The sequence below is a fragment of the Myotis yumanensis genome, unplaced genomic scaffold (genome assembly GCF_028538775.1).
Source record: "Myotis yumanensis isolate MYYU_CA2020_CCGP unplaced genomic scaffold, mMyoYum1.0.hap1 SCAF_5, whole genome shotgun sequence".
Classification (NCBI taxonomy): Eukaryota; Metazoa; Chordata; class Mammalia; order Chiroptera; family Vespertilionidae; genus Myotis; species Myotis yumanensis.
The window spans coordinates 35,006,409-35,025,863 of record NW_027223756.1 but is presented as its reverse complement, the minus strand read 5'-3'; the positions used below and the strand labels follow the sequence as shown (position 1 = coordinate 35,025,863).

General features: G+C 34.8%; 1 protein-coding gene across 4 annotated transcripts in view; it reads right to left on the bottom strand.

Moving 5' to 3' along the window:
* Positions 1–526: 526 nt before the first annotated feature.
* Positions 527–19,455, bottom strand: part of KIF3A (kinesin family member 3A) — a 39,063-nt gene continuing 20,134 nt past the window's right edge. The window contains exons 9-19 of one of the 4 annotated variants that reach the window (XM_070415024.1): positions 15,698–15,796; positions 13,601–13,672; positions 11,510–11,518; positions 7,585–7,741; positions 7,007–7,187; positions 6,553–6,663; positions 5,913–6,038; positions 4,174–4,227; positions 3,753–3,821; positions 3,088–3,212; positions 527–618 (exon numbers count right to left, since the gene is read on the bottom strand). In XM_070415024.1, the coding sequence (XP_070271125.1) occupies positions 570–618; positions 3,088–3,212; positions 3,753–3,821; positions 4,174–4,227; positions 5,913–6,038; positions 6,553–6,663; positions 7,007–7,187; positions 7,585–7,741; positions 11,510–11,518; positions 13,601–13,672; positions 15,698–15,796 (1,052 nt within the window). In that variant the 3' untranslated portion in view covers positions 527–569. Of the gene's footprint in view, positions 619–2,687; positions 2,720–3,087; positions 3,213–3,752; positions 3,822–4,173; positions 4,228–5,912; positions 6,039–6,552; positions 6,664–7,006; positions 7,188–7,584; positions 7,742–11,509; positions 11,519–13,600; positions 13,673–15,697; positions 15,797–19,455 lie in introns of all 4 variants that reach the window. The other 3 variants (XM_070415021.1, XM_070415023.1, XM_070415022.1) reach the window with 3 other exon arrangements.

The window sequence follows — 19,455 nt, the reverse complement described above, 5'->3', positions numbered from 1 at the left end:
TCTAAAGATTGCCTGTAAATTATAAATTTTCTACAGGTCATCTAATACTTAAAATGCAATAAAGATAACACAAAAATGAGAACATATTTAAACAGGCCAGGCGGCTGTTACGATTGAATCGTTTCTTAGATACGCAGCTCAGACATTCATATACAACAGCAGAACAGGACAGTTAGGGCTGCTGTCTATGTGCAAGACAGGACCTACATTTTATTCTTTTTTGAACATCCAGTTACGTAAATAGACAGGAGTTGAGCAAATTACTAGCAGATTTATGAATGCATTTCGACAGCAACTCTCTATAGTAGGAGCTGCTCCCCCAACTTCCCTGCATAGTATAAAATGAAGAGTAATATGACTATTTGAACAATTACCAGTTGTGCAATTTCAATGTTATATTGACATATATAGAATAAAAATTATTAGACAAATTACTACTTCCAGTCTCACTCCATGACTTACAGCTTTCATTACTTGAAATTACACAAAAGTCTTCAGTGTTTTAATTAAATATTTTGTCCAGGCATGACGATAGTGATATTTTTATTGAGACTTTAAGTCTGTAACATTTACTGAAGTAAAGAGTCAATTACAGTTTCAGGCTTTGCAGAACGCTTTCTGTTTGGAGAAGAGAAAAAGAAAACATGAAGACTTTCCTAAAAGACTGAAATGCAAACACTTTACATTATGTAGAAGATAAAACAAGGGGGCATAGAGCCTAGAACCAGGCCGAGGTTTGACCATGTTAAGAGATCAATTCATGCCCACTTTTTTAGGCGAGGGAAAGGTCAAGAATAGGTGCAAGATCATGGCACTCCACCCTCCACCCAGAGAGGTGAGAAATTGAGTGGATGATAATTTCCAAAACTGGACTAGACAACGCAGCCAGGCCAAGTGGCTGCATGCTTGCCAGATTGAACCTGCTGATGATCTCTTCCAGGGTAGGCTATAGGTGCGGGTTTACTCAGAGACAACATCATCTGAGGCAACACAGTACAGATGCACATGTAGGGACTGATGTAAATGCTACATTAATGTACCATGTTTATTGCAATTTTGCTTAGCATATTGCATTATGCATTTCTAATGAGAAACATACTCTGAACATTATCATGTAATGTAATATCAATAAACCATTTAATGTGTATATTTGTCTGTGTTTAAGGCCATCTATTGTTTTCATAATACAGCAGGCTAATTCTGATGCACAGAGATGGTGGGTTTGGCTAATGTAATGTTGGCTCACATGTTTGTTTTGTTTTGTTTGTTTACCAAAAAGGTACATATTTTTAAATGAGTATTCTGAAAACTGTATCCAAATAACATTAAATTGTTTGTTTGCTTTAGGTCCACATCGTTCTTAAAAAGTGACTGAAGCCAAAACCGGTTTGGCTCAGTGGATAGAGCGTCGGCCTGCGGACTAAAGGGTCCCAGGTTCGATTCCGGTCAAGGGCATGTACCTGGGTTGCGGGCACATTCCCAGTAGGGGATGTGCAGGAGGCGGCTGATCGATGTTTCTCTCTCATCGATGTTTCTAACTCTCTATCTCTCTCCCTTCCTCTCTGTAAAAAGTCAATAAAATATATTAAAAAAAAAAAAAAGTGACTGAAAATGGAGAGATCTCATTTAAATAATTTGATTTCTGGCTTCTTCTTTGAAATAAGAGGTGTTGGGAACAATGGGCCCTCTAGTCCCAAAACTAATTAGGAGCAAGGTAGCAGCCACTCGTTTCAGACAGACTACTCTCCATTTTGTCCCCTCCCCACGGCTGCCTATTTTTCACCTACACTGAAGCCAACTGTCTTACCATTTATCATCACACTTGCATTGTTAGTTTTCTTACTAACATCAGAGTTAAGAGGAAAATATCTCTATTAAAAGTGGAAAAGTGAAAGGTCTAAAGAGATTCATGTTTCTTTGAACTGCTATGCTTCATTCATTAATGCATGGCTTCTGCTGGCAGATGAAGAGTTTATAACCCCTAGCACATAAATGCTAAAGAATGTAAAATTTGTGAACTTTTAATATGGTACTGATTCCTCCTCCTTGAGTTCAACTATCCCAAATTTATAAATGTTAGGTCATGTCTATGAGATCATGCAACAAAAAAATATTAAACCCATACAACCTCACCTTACATGTAACTCAAAAATCCAAGTGCTCAAAGCAGTGGGTAAAATGAGCTTACTATTCCCTCTCATTTCAGGAGCCCCAAAGTCTTACAATCAGTTTAAATAAGCTCAACAGCACTTGATGGAGGGCAGAGGGAGAAGATTAAGCTCCAGCCTCTCACGTCCTGGTTCCCTGGGCTTAGGTGGTGGCACATACAGACTACTCAACAGTCAAACCAGCCCCCAAAGGAGAAGAAAAGATGGTCAGAGAAGTTTTCTTTAACTGGTGACTGAGGACATCAAGTGATTGGGACAATGTTTATGATAGAAAAACAAATCAGCTGAATGTAATACTTAAGAGTCTAACCAGGCAAATTAATTAGCGTCTCACTAGAAGAATTAGTGTAAGAATTAAGGAATTAAGATAGTAGATATCTTGGAAAGAACAAAATACATTAAAAATAAAATCTATTACTCAATACAGCTAAAGACGTTGGAAGACCTTAATTCTTTAGCAAGATGTTATTTACTCAAATCATAACTAATAAGAACATTTGTGTGTGTGTCAATCCTCACCAGATGATATTCTTTCCATTGATTTTCAGAGACTGGAAGCGGGAGGGGAGGAGGAGACAGACAAAGAGAGAGCAAAGAGAGGAGAGAGAGAGAGAGAGAGAGAGAGAGAGAGAGAGAGAGATTGATGAGAGACACATCGACAGGTTGCCTCCTGCACACAGCCCAACCAGGGTTGGGGATCGAACCTGCAACCGAGTATGTGCCCTTGACCAGGAATAGAGCCCGAGACTCTTCAGTGCAGGGGTGGACACTCTAACCACTGAACAATGCAGGTCAGGGCAAGAGTTGTGATATTTAAATGTATCAGCCAAAATACTTATCATCTTAACTAAATTTCCTTTAAATATATCTAATTAGCATCTCACTGCCTTGATTTCGTGGGACTCTAAGACAGTCTTACCTTCTCCCTGTCTTTGGCCTTGCTTTCCCCTTTGAAGTCCGTGGCCTCTCCAATTTCATCAGGGACTGTCGCAGGCTCTCCTCGGTGTAGGCAAGATACACGTGGGAAAGGTCCACTTCAAAGGGCTTAAGTAAAGGAAACCAACACCAGACAAATCAGATTTGGGGGAAGATTTAAAGCACTGAACAAACTCTAGAAAAAAGCCACAGAAGACAAGACAAAACAAGTATCTAGAGACATCTTCTTTAACTCCACTGATCTCAAATGTATTCAGCCAGGGTTGGTGAGTGAGCCCTGACACACCATAAACTCCTTAGCAGCAAAGCAGAACTGTTGCTGCTTTCCCTAAAGCTGCTATCTCCTCCTGTGGACCCAAGACTAAGACTAGCTTTGAAAAGGACATTCTGGTCGCTAAACACATCCCCATGACCCAGAAAGGTGGTGAAAAGAGGGAGTCCAAAGAAGATTCCATGCCACTCTTTGGAGGAGGAACTCCGCCTGCCATCACAACTGTCCTAACAATCGCCCCATCCAAGAGCCTCTATTCCCCAAAATCAACCCACTTGTTCTAGCACATCTGACTGATTTCATGTTGATCACATAACTTAGTGACCCACAGCCCTATAAATATTTTACACTGTAATTTTTTTTAAAAGCACTCTTACATCTTTCTCTTTTTTATCAGGAATTGGAGTTTGCTTCCTCATGTTATTTCCTGTGTAGGCAACACATTTCTTGGGGGTTGGAAAAAAAGAGACAGAGGAGAATTGTTTTAATTAGCAATTAATACTGTGAATTAGCAAATTATTGTGAGATCTACTGATGTTACACTCATGAAACATCATTTGAATGCTGGAACAGAAAGGGACCTGGAAGTCCTTTGGTACTATGTAGCCCTGCCCATGCCATTTCCACTGAATATTCTGTGTATTATAATATAGTTAATTAGAAAAACATCTCCACCCTACTGCAGTCTCATCTGATTCATCCTATGGACCACCTCTCCCCCCACTGGAGCCAGCAAAATTCCTAGACTACAGGTAGTACTCCACAAGGATTCCATGAAAGGATGAAGGTAATACTCACTAGCTGCCATTCTCCTATGTCTTCATTCCAATGGACATAGTTTTCAATCATTTCCTTTTAAGAGTCAAAGATAGTCTACTTTTAATATTTAATAATACTTAAAATGCTGAAAAATATTCATGAAACTAAAATCTTAATAAATTATGGGGGAAATTTTGTCTCAATTATGTACTGCATGATACACTTGTTATAAATTTAAAAATATATGCTTTTAAGAAATATATGTAGATGCAATTAAACTATATAAAAATAAAAAGCAAGGAAATGAAGAACATGATTCAGAATGAAAGTTACCTTGAGTTGGAAGAGGCAAAGGGAGGGAAGAGGGAGAGGGAACCATTTGATTGGAAGTAGGTTGCTATAGTGGTCCTAGCTTTTGTTTGAGGTGATGAGTTCACTACAAAATAACAAATTAAATCAAAAGAGGCCTTCCAGGGCCAATAAGGAGAGTGTACCAAGAACCAAAGGTTAATTCTATACACCTGATGCTCAAAGGAAAAATACTACGGCTTATTTTTAGACAAACTGCTTACAGCTGTCTAGAGATTCAAAGTAAATTTTTAAAAAATCAGTATGTTAAAGTTTACTAAAATGTACTAGAAAGATGAATATTTTGAGTAAAGAAAAATAGTATTAAGGATTAGCATCTGTCTGGAAATGGAAAATAATGATGGTTGTACAACATTATGAATATACTTAATGTCAGTGAATTGTACTCTTTAAAATACTTAAAATGGTACATTTCGTGTTATGTATGTTTTACCCCCACCCCCACACACAGAGAATTAGCATCCATAAGCAGGGAGAAAAAGTTCCAACAGGAGTTCTGCTTATTTTATTCATAGGATAAAGGACATTGAATGAATAAACAGCAGCTATATCTTGATTCTGACTGTGACTACATTAAGTCCTCACTTAAGGTTTTGTTCGGTTCTTGGAAGCTGTGACGTTAAGGTAAATGATGTATAATAAAGCCAATTTTATCATAGGCTAACTGATATAAACAAGAGTTAAGTGTCTATATTTCTGGTCACAAAAACATCACCAAACTTCTAAATAAAGACCCCAAACTACTAATATTAAACACTGAAATAAATGTGATAATTATATATATATGAAAGATTAAGATCATTATTTTCCAATTGGCTCATCCAGTTCAGGGAAAAATATTCACTGGATGTTGGAGCTTGTCCAAGCAGCTGAGAGTACGAGGCGAAAAGCAGCCCTGTTCAGGACGCCCTTCCATCACAGGGCTCACCACACACACATACGCTCACTCAGACTGGGGCAATGCAGACATGCCGTTCACTTCATGTGCACATCTTTGGGATGTGGGGGAAAACCTGAAGACCCAGAGAAAACCCATACAAACATGAGGTAAACATGCCAACTCCATACAGACAGTGGCCCTGGCTGGGAATCAATTTTTTTCTTCTTCTCATCAATGATATAACAACGATGACCAAAACAATGTTATTTAAGCACCTTCTATAAATGAATCTGGATTTCTCTAAAGGACTGAGAAGTTCTTATTTAGATACTTAGATACTCAAACAGAATTATGTACTAAGAAAAGTTAAGAGCTAAAGTGAAATGTTATGGCATTGGTTCAAGAAAATTTTATCGTCAAACAACTGAAATGTAAGTATTTACCACCAATTAAATGACAAATTATATTTCCTTATTTCTTAACCCCAGCCAAGTGACCTAATATCTAGGTCAGAGAACTTTCCTCTTACCTGGTAATCCTGAGGTATAAAGTTATCAATAACGAGCATCTGAAGCCGAAGCTCCCGGCTAAGTTGTCGAATGTTCTCCAATAGGCCTTCAATTTCCCTCTGATGTTCTTGTTGGAGATCAGCCATCTATGTGAAAATATTAAGGACAAACAAGATTTTAAATACAAAATAGTTCAATTTGACATAGAAACCCTGTAAAAGCTTACCCAGTTCTTTCACTAAAACAATGGACAGAATGACACTAACAATGTCTTATTTATTTAATTGTATTTTATTTGAAAGAGAGAGAGAGAGAGAGAGAGAGAGAGAAACATCGATGTGAGAGAGAAACATCAACCAGTTGTCTCTTGTACGCACCCTGACAGGAAATCAAACCCACCACCTTTTGATATACAGGACAATGCTCCAACCAACTGAGCCACATTGGCCAGGGCCTCACATGTCTTTTTCACATTATTAGTTAAGGTTAGAAATTTAATTTAAGAGCTAAAATTAAAAACTGCACATCAAGGATAAATTTTTATTTCTTTAAAATTGTAAGCACACATGATTCCTTTCGGATTCTTAATCATACTTAATAAAATAATTATTTTTTTTTTAATTCAGAACTACATTAGTAGGTAATTTCTAAGAGACCAACCTCTGACTTTGCAGCCATCAGCATAGTCCAAACTTTCTTTAATTTTTTGGTCTTTCCCTGTGCTTCCTCTTGCAAACTGGTATATTTTTCTTCAATATCCAAGCGTTCTTGCTATGAGAAAAATTGATAAACTTCAGAATAATTTATTCTTTAAATCACAAATTTATTTTTAAAATTTTATTGTTTAAGGTATTACAAATAGTACATATGTCTCTTCCCCCCCCCCCCCCCGCCCCCACTTACCTCTCCCCGGCCTCCCCTCCCCCCGCCACTTGCCCTCGCCTCCTCGCCCCCAGTGTCTTGCGTCTGTTGGTTGTGCTTATATGCATATTTAACAAATAATAATGTTTAGCAGCCATCTTCAAAGCAACCCACGGGTCTGCTTTAAAATGTTATTAAAATTATATTTAGCTTTTCACTAGAAAAAAAATGTCAACCAGAACCAAAAAGATACCTCTTTTTCCTCCAATTCTCTTCGAAGTTGCTCTGCTCTTTTCCTCCTTTCTTCCAGTTCCATATTAGATTCTTCAAGAAGTTTCTCTTGTTCCTCAGCTTTCGCCAATAAATCAACACCACCAACAATTACCTTCTTCTCCAGTGCGGATAATTTCTCTAGCAAAGACTGATGCTCTTGTCTGTTGATTAAAATGAGAATACTCTATATTCATTGATTATCTACTATTGTACCAATATCATTTACCAAAATTTAATGAGTTTGGATGCAAAATTTCAAAATAGGAATATGGTTATGCAACATCTCTATCAAATTATACTACTGGATAATTCATTACTGTATGATTTGATCTATAACTAATTCAAATTCACTTAAAATTTTTTCCTCTCACAAAGAGAGGAAATAATCAAAACATAATTTTCAGAAATACAACATACACAATGAAACCGTCTATCCAAAAATAGCTACTCTGGAGATAAAAATCAAGCTTTTAATTATTATTCAATTTTTTTCCTTATACATAAGTCCTCGGAAAAATACAATAAAACACAAATCTACATCAATTCAGTAATACTCACTGGGCCTTAAGAAGATCCTTTTCCCGTTTCTCTAATTCAGCCCTAGCCTTGTTTCTTTCTTCTTCTTCCATGTCAAGCTTTGTTTCAAGTGCTTTTCTCTCTTCATCAATTTTTGCTTGCATTTCAACCATCTTATCAGGGGAAACTTTCTTTTTACCTGTTTGAGTCATTCAATTATCCAACAATCACTTTAGAGTCAATGTTTCAGACCAGTATACTAGTAGATTCTCTTCATTTTTATAAAAGGTACATTCCTCAGTAATATGAGATCAAATATTAACTTTTTAAGGAAATCAAATGAATAATTTATTTTATGTTCTTAGAAGAACTTTTAAACTAATTGCTAAATTCAAACTGTTTTCCAAATGTGCAATGATTAGGACAAAAGTAAGTAAAAGAGGAGCAAAACAGATGAGCAGGGAAAAAAAAGAGAAAGATTAACAGGAAAGCCAAAGCAAACAAACAAAAAAACACAGATCTGTGTGTCTCAAAATAACATATATGGTGGGAAAAGCAGTATGATTATTTAGTTACTTTTTTCTGATAACCAGATACAAAATAAAGTGGCTTCCCAAAATACTTCCCTATAATTTATTTAAATAAATAAATAAAAGTCACATATATGTATAAAATGAACAGATAAAAATATCAGTCAGAGCCAAAACCGGTTTGGCTCAGTGGATAGAGCGTCGGCCTGCGGACTGAAAGGTCCCAGGTTCGATTCCGGTCAAGGGCATGTACCTTGGTTGCGGGCACATCCCCAGTGGGAGGTGTGCAGGAGGCAGCTGGTCAATGTTTCTCTCTCATCGATGTTTCTAACTCTCTATCCCTCTCCCTTCCTCTCTGTAAAAAAATCAATAAAATATATATTTTTTAAAAAAATTAAAAAAAAAAATATCAGTCAGAACTTATACCAAGTAGTTTTTAGTATATGTCTTCAGAGTATTTATAAAATTTTGTTTAATAAAATTACTGGAAAATATTTTATTTCATGGTATGCTTTTAAAGGAAAAAAGTCTATACTAATTATATAACAGTTACATAGTAATTAACCAGGCATTTTATAGTTGCTGAGCTGTCATGATGTCATATTTTAAATGAAAAACTAAAATAACTCATTATTATATCAAACACAGGACCCTAAATCTGTCACATTAAGTCCAAATATTAAGTATAAGTAGAAATATTACAAAATAATCAAGCTGGAAACACAGTTTCCAATTGATTACTTTGATGATAATTCTAGTAAGTAGAGTGCTTAATATACAAATAATAGTATGAATAAAAGTGCTAAATTGAGTGTTGTAAATATTCAATAAACGTTTATTGAATGAGCCCTAGCCTGTTTGGCTCAGTGGATAGAGTGTCGGCTCTGGCTGAAGGGTCCCCAGTGCGATTCGTCAAGGGAACATACCTCAGTTGCAGGCTCCACCCGGCCCTGGTTGGGGCCATGCAGGAGGCACTCAATCTACGTGTCTCTCACATCGATGTTTCTCACTCTGTCTCTCCCCCTCCCTTCCACTATCTCTAAAAATCAATGGGAAAATATCCTTGGGTGACGATTAACAACAACAAAAGTTTATTGAAAGAATTTCAAAATCATTAAGTTGAAATGCAAAATCAAAGAGAAAAAATAAAACTAGCATATTAAGCTGCTTATGAAACTGAGTCAAAGATCTTTCATTTCTGGTAATAAATATACTTTCTTTGAAACACACTTTCCTTCAGAAAAATGATCAAACTTTTCACAGAATTGGCCTGAGGCTCTCCTGAGAGCTTTCTGTATTTTTAACTTCTTTCCCAAGGACCACAGAAGAGTGTAAACCAGAAGACTTTCTCAGTTGTTAATGTCTCCACCCAAAATAACCCCTCCTGCTAAGAAGGAAAAGGAACTGAAAAATAATGATGATGGAGATAGATATTATCTGAATATATTCTTTCGGAAACCATGAGACAAAGAATCATGCATAGGCTTCAATTCTTTAGGATAAAATTATAGTAAAAAACCCAAGGGTTTAATTTAAAATATATTACCCTTCATTTCTAAATAAATATATGTCTGAAGCAAACTTAAGCCATGAAACAAATAAGTTAAATAAAAGATTAAATAAAAGCACCGATCCAAATTCATGCTCTGGTATGGTGTGATTCATTGCATTCCAAAAGTCAGGATGTAGACCTGATTCTATTGGCTTCTTTGGCACAGTCACCTGTATTGAATGTTCTGAATAACACTATTAAAAGATAATTTAGAAAAGTAATCTAATCCCTATTCCCAAAGAATTTTCCATTGATATACTATTTCTTAGAAATTTGAGGGGGAAAAGTGTAGGTGCAGGTATAATGTAAGTGGCATGCATAATAAATTATAGCTTCCTTTCTACCTCAGAATTTCAATTTTAAAAAAAACACAGCAAATATGTTAAGGGGAGAAAACAACAATCCTGTATGTGTGAAGACATGGATTTAATGTTATAAAAGAAATGATCTGGTCAATATATGTACATTAATTTTTTTAGGCCTTCAGGCTTCTAATTGTCAACAGTTAAAAGCATATAGTTTCCACCCTTGCCGGTTTGGCTCAGTGGATAGAGCATCAGCCTGCAGACTGACGATCCCGGTATGATTCCGGTCAAGGGCACATGCCCGGGTTGCAGGCCGATCCCCAGGAGGGGACGTGCAGGAGGCAGCTGATCAATGATTCTCTCTCATCATTGATGTTTCTCTCCCCTCCTCCCCCTTCCTTTCTGAAATCAATAATAATATGTTAAACACACACACACACACACACACACACACACACACACACACAAAACCACCATATAGTTTCCAAGCCCATTAAGAGGCAATAGAATAAAAATATTTTATATTTAGAAATACAAAAGCACATGCCTACTGATGAATTATTACTATAATTAAATTGCATTAGTTATTAAAAATCATTCAGGTAATATTTTCAAACTGATTTTTAGCAACAAAGATCTTATTGTGCTCTTGTAACATTTTCACAAAAATAACCATGTATATATAGCTAGGTTCAGTTTCAAAAATCTAAAATTTTGCAATATATTATTGCCAGAATTACTCCAATAAATCATTATATTTCTCTTCAAATAATATTTAAAGCTAAATGTAGATATGTACCAACTCTTCTAACCAGGCGCTTGAAAACATGAAATCACTAACAGTCACTTTTACATTAATTTTTTAAAATTTCATTCAACAAAACCAACCAAACAAAAAAATGCTTCTAATACTGCATAACAGAATTCAGCACAAACTTTCAGATAAATATATTTTCAATTGCCCTGTGCCATGTGCTCTATCCAAAACTGTGAAGGGGGACATTGGCAAGGTACAGTTAAAAGGAAGAATCTCAGAAAAGTGTTAATTGAATTTCATTTTCACTATATGAACACCCATGGGCATAAATAACCAAGCATCTGATTCCTCACTTAAAAAAAAAAAAAGAAAAGAAAAAAATGCCTGAAATCATTTATATTTGTATTTCCAAAATTTGGCTTAATGGGTCTTGTAAAATTTTAGGAAAAAAGATTATGCCATCTAGTTCTGGTGATACATTATTTTTATCTCTGCTGTTATTTAGGTCTAGCACATCCTGTGTGTCTGTCACTGTCAATCTAATACTTCTGAATTGTTCTGCTAAGAAGATCTTTTGGAAATAAAAAAATGTTCCTAATATTTAAGTCAATAAAAACGGAAATAAATTTTTAAAAAATTATTTAGAAAAAAAATGGAAGTTTTTTTTAAAGCTAAAGTTGAAAGATTTTTTAAATACAAAAGGTGGATACTTACCTTGTTAAAAAATCATTAAATTTTTTAAAAAATGTAATATAGTTAAATGACAAAGTTCTTTATAGTTTAAATAATTGTACCACGGGGAGTGCATATCAATCACACCAACCTGCTTGATCTTTCAATAAGAAGTAGTAAGCAAATCGTAGACAGGAAGCATATGCACAGAGATGAAGAGGAAAAAAAGAAAAACATTATTTCTTATGTAAAACAAAGAAAAATGTATAATAGCATTTATTTATAGTATAAGTATAGAAAAAAATCAAATCACTATCAAAACTGAAAGAGCAGTTTTATGTAAAAAGTAAAGCATATTCAACACAATCAGAGATGTAATTTAAGCAAAGATAATAGGAAGATTAATTTCGTCTAATACTACAATTCAATTCAATGTCAAGAGCTCAGACTCCCAAACTCCTGCAAATATAACAGTTCAGCACCATGTGGGTATAATAACAGTAGACATGGAATTGGGAAACTGCTAAGACCTGAGAAGTATTCTAAAAGAGCAAAACAGAAAATTAAGCCAATTTAGTATGTTAAAAGCAGCAAAATTCACACTGTCCATTTTCAAAATTTCCCAATTCAATGTTCTTCCAATGTAAGGAACTGTTACAGGTGTGCCTCCCTTTAAGAAAATCCAACCCCAAATTAGATTATAGCAATTTGCAATAATGATTTAATTAACAAAAGGATTTAATGAAGAATTCTTTTAAAAAGCAAGATCTCTCTCAATACATTTGATTTCCCAACTTGATTTAAGGGCAATTTTTTCAGGAAAAGAAACATACACACCAAAAACATTTATTACATAAAGTGAAGTACACCTGTAAATAACAAACTTGCATTCAATCTATTAGTGGCTCATTAAGGATAATTACAATGATTCTATAGAACTAAATAATCAATTGATGATTCAAGCAAAGAACACCTAAATAAAAAGGCCATTCATATTTTTTAAAGGGAAAGTACATACAAGTTACACATAGCAATCATGCTGGGACAACCATCTCTGTACTTCATCAGTACACCCACATCACAAATAAAGAACTTAATGTTATGTGCCAGGTGCACAAGCCGCTTGAACTGAACAAAGTACAACTCATTTCATAATAGACTTTCATATAACTAGTCTTGAAGGATTAAGATAAATTTTAAAACAGAAAATTAATGCCTCCCACTCAGATATTTTCTTGTATTTCAGAGTTTATAATACAAAATAATACCTCTATATGGTTTCTAAAGCAATGTCATGTATTTTATGTTATCCTCTGAAATTAACTGTTTTTGGTAAAATTTAAGAATTGTCCATAGAGAATACAATTCCTAATATTCTTGGAATTCTTTCTCTAGAAAGCTCAAGGCATAAGAACAATAATCAAATGTTTTTGCTATTGGTTTCTAAAGGTAAGTATATAGATAATGCTTTAAAAGACAGTAAGCTGAAAGCTAGTACAAGAAAGCATCAATTCCCTTTTCTTCTGAAAATGAAATATAAATAATTAAGGTTTAAGAAAAAGTCTTTAGGTTTGAAATAAATCAACAGGTAATGCATAAACAATTTCTTGTGGATTTGATTTCTATAATCATACATTAGAAAATTTCTTAAAATCAATCAGGTAATTTAGATATAGAGATAAATGGCCATTTGATATAAAATACTAGTACTATTCAATTTATCTTCACTTGCTTCAAATTTTACTTTTTATTTATTTATTTGGGTGCTTTCACTCTTAAGCTACCCTAAGATTAAAACACCAAAGCCTAAAACCTTTATAAACTGTAAGACATGTTATAATTGGCACTGTATTTCATCCTGAGTTTTAGAAAGTCAGGATTTGTGACTACATGTCCATTATACTAACACAAGGATTAGAAATCTGTCATGAAACCATGAAACATGAAAAGGAACCGTAAGAAGTATTCTTTTATACAGCTTACTAGCTCTCTTTACATTATCTCAATTGCAAAAGCATGAATCTCTCTTCCATTGTCTCAAACATAAATTTAAGTGTATGTTTTAACAATTATAGGTTACTGGAAGCAATGAGGGGGGAGGTCATCACATGCTTTGTTTACTGAGAAGTCCAACATGTATTCTTTAAGTCATGACAGGGAGCAGTGCAGCATTCCTCAAATGAAGCCCACGGGTTATGAAAAAGCCAAAGCTCTGTTAGAGAACTTAAGAGCTACCACTCACTAGGCAAGAACTTATCCAGAGGTTTCTCTATGACAGAACATGTGGAGTCTGAACTACTGCTGCTGCTACTGCCTGGAAGACAAAGAAATGAGCCCAACGGGAACCAAAGAAAAAGGAAACAAGAAAAGGAATACATATACAGAAAAATTCAGTTCCAGAGAAAGAATTGTAAAAGACAATCAAGCTTTGTATTAAAGAACCAAAACTTACTTTCCCTCAAAACCAGTCTTGGGAGTCTAGCCAATATGCTCTACTATCAAAGCCATGCAGAATTAGAAACTGTATTCCTTTAAGCATCTACTGTGGGCAAACCCCACTATTCACCTAAAACACAGTAATTCAGAGGGTTGGAATGACAAGAATAAAAAAATCAGTAAGTCATTTGGTGACATTTAAGTTTATTTAAACTATTTAGGTTGATAAGTTAAAGGAACTGAGTTTTAAGATTTGAAGTCATGTATAATTAAACTTATAAAATGACAAATTGCCTTACATTATAGACAGGATGGTTTGTCTCCAATTTCACTCATTCTCCTTTAAAACATCACACTATTAGATATAGACATAATTATGTATGTTTTAAGGTTTCATGGTCAAACTTTGAAACGCTCACTGAACATTTTAAAATTTCTAAGCCTGAAAGGAAGGTATTTTACTATTAAATATTTTTTGCTATTTAAAATTTTATTTTTAATAAATCTATTATCTGCTTTAGCTTTGAATAATTTATTTTGTGAAAAACATGTATGGGCTGGTGAGTGGGGCTCAGTTGTTTGAGCCCTGTCTTGTGCACCAAAAGGTCCTGGTTCAATTCCCTGTCAGGGTACATGCCCAGGTTGCAGGTTCAATGACTGGTCGGGAGATGTTAGGGAGGCAAGGGATTCACATTTCTGTCTCACACAGATGTTTCTCTGTTTCTCTTTCTCTCTCTCTCTCTCTCTCTCTCTCTCTCTCAAGTCAATAAATAAGAAACAGGTATGCACACAAAAGTGATTCTCTAAGTCAGGGTTTGGCAAACATTTTCTGTAAAGGTACAGATAATAAGTGTTTAGATTTTGAGAGCCATAGTCCCATGTGAAAGCAGCCAGTCATAGACAACATATAAACAAATAAGCATGGCTGTTTAATAAAATTTCATTTACAAAAACATGTGGTAGGCTGAATTTGGCCAGCAGACTATATTTTGCCAACTCCTGCTCTAAATCATGCTTTTCCTGTCTTTTGAAGTTATAAAATCTTTATCATTTGTGTATTTTGGAGTCCTGATCAAGCAGTAACGGGTTTATTTTCAGCAAGATCATTTTTTTTTTCAATGTTAAGTTTACTTTAATGACCCCCATCTCCCTAAAGGGTGGGTGCAGGCAGCTATGGCAAAAGATGTGCACTTGAACATCTTGTCCTGATTACGATAATTTTAATTAGACAAGCAAAATATGCACCAGCTTGAAAACAATGACCCATGTTAATGGAAGAGAGTTCCAAAATAAACAAACATTTAGGGTAAAAAATTTTTAATGTAGGCCATTTAACATGTCTCTCTCTTTTGCATGTTATCCATATCTTTATCACAATAAACAATGTTAATTTGTACTTGGCAATAAATGGCACATAACAGGGTGAGAATGAAAGTACATTTTATAAAGAAAAAATCCAATTGAAAAATTAGAATCCTTATACAAATTTATTTAAAAATTCAATGACTTTGAAAGCCTAATTATGCCGAGAAAAACTCCACATTATCCTAAGTTCCTAAAAAGTTTAGGTTCATAACGTACATAAAAGTCCCCACATAAAATTGAAACCTTACATGAAATTATAAAATAGTATATCCACTATCACTGACTTACAATTCTAAATTTTAAAATAAAAACAGAATATATGGTATTCTAATTCAGCTATAAACAGAGAAGTACAGGAGGAAAAATAATACAGAAAATAATAATAAAAAGTTAACCAGGTATATGTCATACTTCCTGTTTGACTTGCTACCGTAACTAAAAATGGCAAAATAAAAAGCATGCACTCAACTTCCTTGAGAATGTTAAGCCATCATTAAGTAGCAATCTAAGGTAATTTCTAGAACTAAAAAGAACTTACCCCTTCTTTTTTTCCTTTTCTCTCCATCTTCTCCAACCTCACCTTCTTCATCATCATCCTCTTCTGACCCACTGATATCAGAGCCTGATATTTCTTCCCCTTGAATACAAATTTATTACAATGATTTTTATTCCACACCAGGTCATTGGCTATATAGAAAATGCCTACATCACTTATTCCATTAAGTTTTTGTTGCTCTAAACAAACCTTGCATTAAAATTCCTAAACAGCATATCAGATATGCTAACTTCAGAAATAGATATGATATACACACAGACTTTATTTTTAAATTTCCTAAAGAGAAGTTAAATTCTTATCCATTTAAATTAAATAAAGTACAGTTCTAAATATATATAAAATTACATGTTACAATTATTTCAGTCTTTTAAAAATGTTATCACTTTGAAGGAGCATTTTCTCTTCAGTTTTCTGTTTAAGATTTTAAATAATTCACTCAACCTGCATATTTCTTAAGAGCCATAAACTGTCATCTAACATAGTGATTCCACTTTTAGAACTACATCACAAGAAATATTTCAAAAGGACTTATTTGTACAAAGAGTTTGTTAACTTAAAAAAACCCAAAAATCAAATAAAAGGTAATAATCAAACTAATATTAATGAAGGTGAGTACTATATTACAGTAAAATAGTTATTTAAAAATACCACTATCCATATATGAAATGTCTAAGAAAACAAAAGTAATTGGAAGAAAAAGTAAAATATACACTAATCACAATAATATAATACTTGAACCTGTAAATAAAGGATGGAAAGAGATCACAGAGTCTTCGGAGAAGGAATTCATTAAAAAATATTTTGGCCCTAGCTGGTTTGGCTCACTGGATAGAGCGTCGGACTGGGGACTGAAGTGTCCCAGGTTTGATTCCGGTCAAGGGCTTGTACCTTGGTTGCAGGCACATCCCCAGTAGGGGATGTGCAGGAGGCAGCTGATTGATGCTTCTCTCTCATTGATGTTTCTAACTCTCTATCCCTCTCCCTTCCTCTCCGTAAAAAATCAATAAAATATATATTTTTTATAAAAATGTTTTGTTCTTTAGGCCCAGAAACAATGACACCTCAGTAGCAATGAACACACCTAATGCTGAAATTCTGGTTTCTAAATACCATTCTCCAATGAAAGGAACCAGGGAGAAATAACTGATTTTTAGGCTGGGATAGAGAAAATACAAAATGAGCCCAAAACACCTGTGGTGTCAGAAAATAAGGAAGTGCTAAGTAAACAAAAAAACTAATGGGACCATACTGAAAGGATATAGGAACAACTCTGTAGGAGTTCCTAATGGCCAAAGCTGGAACAATTTGAGCAATAAAATATATATTATTACTGTATCATAAACCACAAATATCCATACTGACATCCTATATAATACAGAGGTAATATGCAAATGGTCATTACGCCGTGACGCGTAATGACCAATCAGCAGGAGGGTGGGGCAGTGAGCTAAGAGCAGTGGAGAGCTACAGGAGGGCGGGGCAGCAGGCGGAGAGCAGCAGTGGACAGGGCAGCTAGCTGAGGCAAGCAGCAGCGAGCTACTCTCACACGGATTCGTGCACAGGGCCACTAGCATATAAATAACTGAATAAATAAATAGTGAAGGAGAAGGGAGCATTCTTCCATACAACAGAATTCCAAACACTAAACATCAGAAGAAATGATGGAAAGAAAGTCACCAATGACCAAATGCCATAGAGTTACTGTTTCAGGCAAGAACCCTTGATGGATGCTACAATCAGTGGGAGAAAGTTTAAGAATCAGGAGCTTTGTATAGTCTCAAAGTAGCTCCCTACAGATGCATATTAGTTATAAAGGAGAAAATAAAGTAAGTAGTAGATTTATAGTATAGAAACCTTGCAGAATAATTATGAGAGAACTACTGACAAACCCAAATTGAGGAACATTTTACAAATATATGACCAGTACTCTTCTAAAGTGTTAAGAGCATGAAAGACAAAAAGAGACTGAGGAACTGGAGACTGGATGAAATTAAAAAGACAACTAAATGCACAGTGTGATCCTAGATTAGATACTGGACTAGAGAAAAAAGGCATGAGAGGGAAAACTGTCAAAATTTAAATAAGATCTTCACATAAATGACTATTTTAAAATGAAATAAAACTGTTTTACTGGTAGGGCCTAAAAAATTTTTAAGATCTTTAGATTAGTTAAGTTTGTATCAATGTAAATTACCTTGTTTCATTAACTGTTCTATGATTATGTTAAGACTAGAGGCCAGGTGGATGGATTCATGCACATTGAAATTAATTAGAAGAAATATTTTAGAGGACGGGGAGGGACTGGGAGATTGGCCCGCTGGGGAGGAACCAAGGGAGGGCTCGAGGACGAGTGAAGCAAGCTAACCTACCGGTTGGAGCGCCTGCCCCCTGGTGGTCAGTGCGTGTCATAGCGACTGGTCGAATGAGCGGTTGGACACTAAGCATATTAGGCTTTTATTATATAGGATATTAACATCAGGGGAAGCTGGGTGATGGGTATATAGGAACTCTCGCTATATTTGCAAGTTTTCTATAAGTCTAAAATTATTTCAAAATAAAAAGTTAAAAAAGTAATTTTTAAATATTTTTGCCTACTTTTTATTGTTCTTCTGATCAATTCTATTAACCAGATTATAAAACTCTGTCAACTGTCCTACAAAAACAAATGTCCTAGGAGCATAAATAAAATGAAATGTGTTAAAAATAAAATTAGCATTTCCATATGATCCAGCAATTCTAATTCTGGGTATATGCCCAAAAAAATTGAAATCAGGACTTGAACAGGTATTTGTATACCCACATTCATAACAGCATTATCCACAACAGTCAAAAGTCAGAAGCCACCCAGTGCCCATCGACAGATAAAATGAATAAACAAAATGTGGAATAGCCCTAGCCGGTGAAGCTCAGATGGTTGAGCATATTTCCATGCACCAAAAGGTCTCCAGTTTGATTCCCAGTCAGGGCACATGCCCAGGTTTCAGGTTTGATCCCGGGTTGGGGTGCATACAGAAGGCAACTGATCAATGTTTCTCTCACATCAATGTTTCTCCCTCTCCCTCTCCCTTTAAAAAAAATCAAAACATTTTTTTTTTAAAAATGTGGTATATACATACAACAGAATATTATTCAGCCTTAAAAAGGAAGGAAATTCTGATACATGCTACAATATGGGTGAACCTTGAGGATATCGTGCTAAATAAAATAAGCCAGGCACAAAAGGACACATATTATATGATTTTACTTATATGTGGTACCTAGAATAGTCAATTCAGAGATAGAAAGTAAAATAGTGGCTACCAGGTGCTGAGGGAGAAAAGGTGATGGGGAGTTAGTGTTTAATGGGTACAGAGTTTCATTTTGGGATGACTATAAAGTTAGAGATGGATGATGGTAATGGTTGCAGAACAATGTGAACTTATTTAATATACTTAAAAACAGTTAAAATGGTAAATTGTATGTTATGTATATTTTACCACAATAAATAAATGTAAAAAAGATAAGTCAGCAAAATAAAGGTATACTCAACATTAACAAATCTAAGAAATTTAAAAATTTTAAAATATACTGACTATAAATACCACCTAGTGGTCACACTTAAAACACCAAATTTCATTATCTAAGAGGCAGGTCAATTACAACTGCTTTTCCTCAATAATCTTACTCAAGTGTACTGAATCAGCACCTTCTCCAAACATTTGTGATGTTGGCATCTCTTGATTTCACATCTGATCTAACCA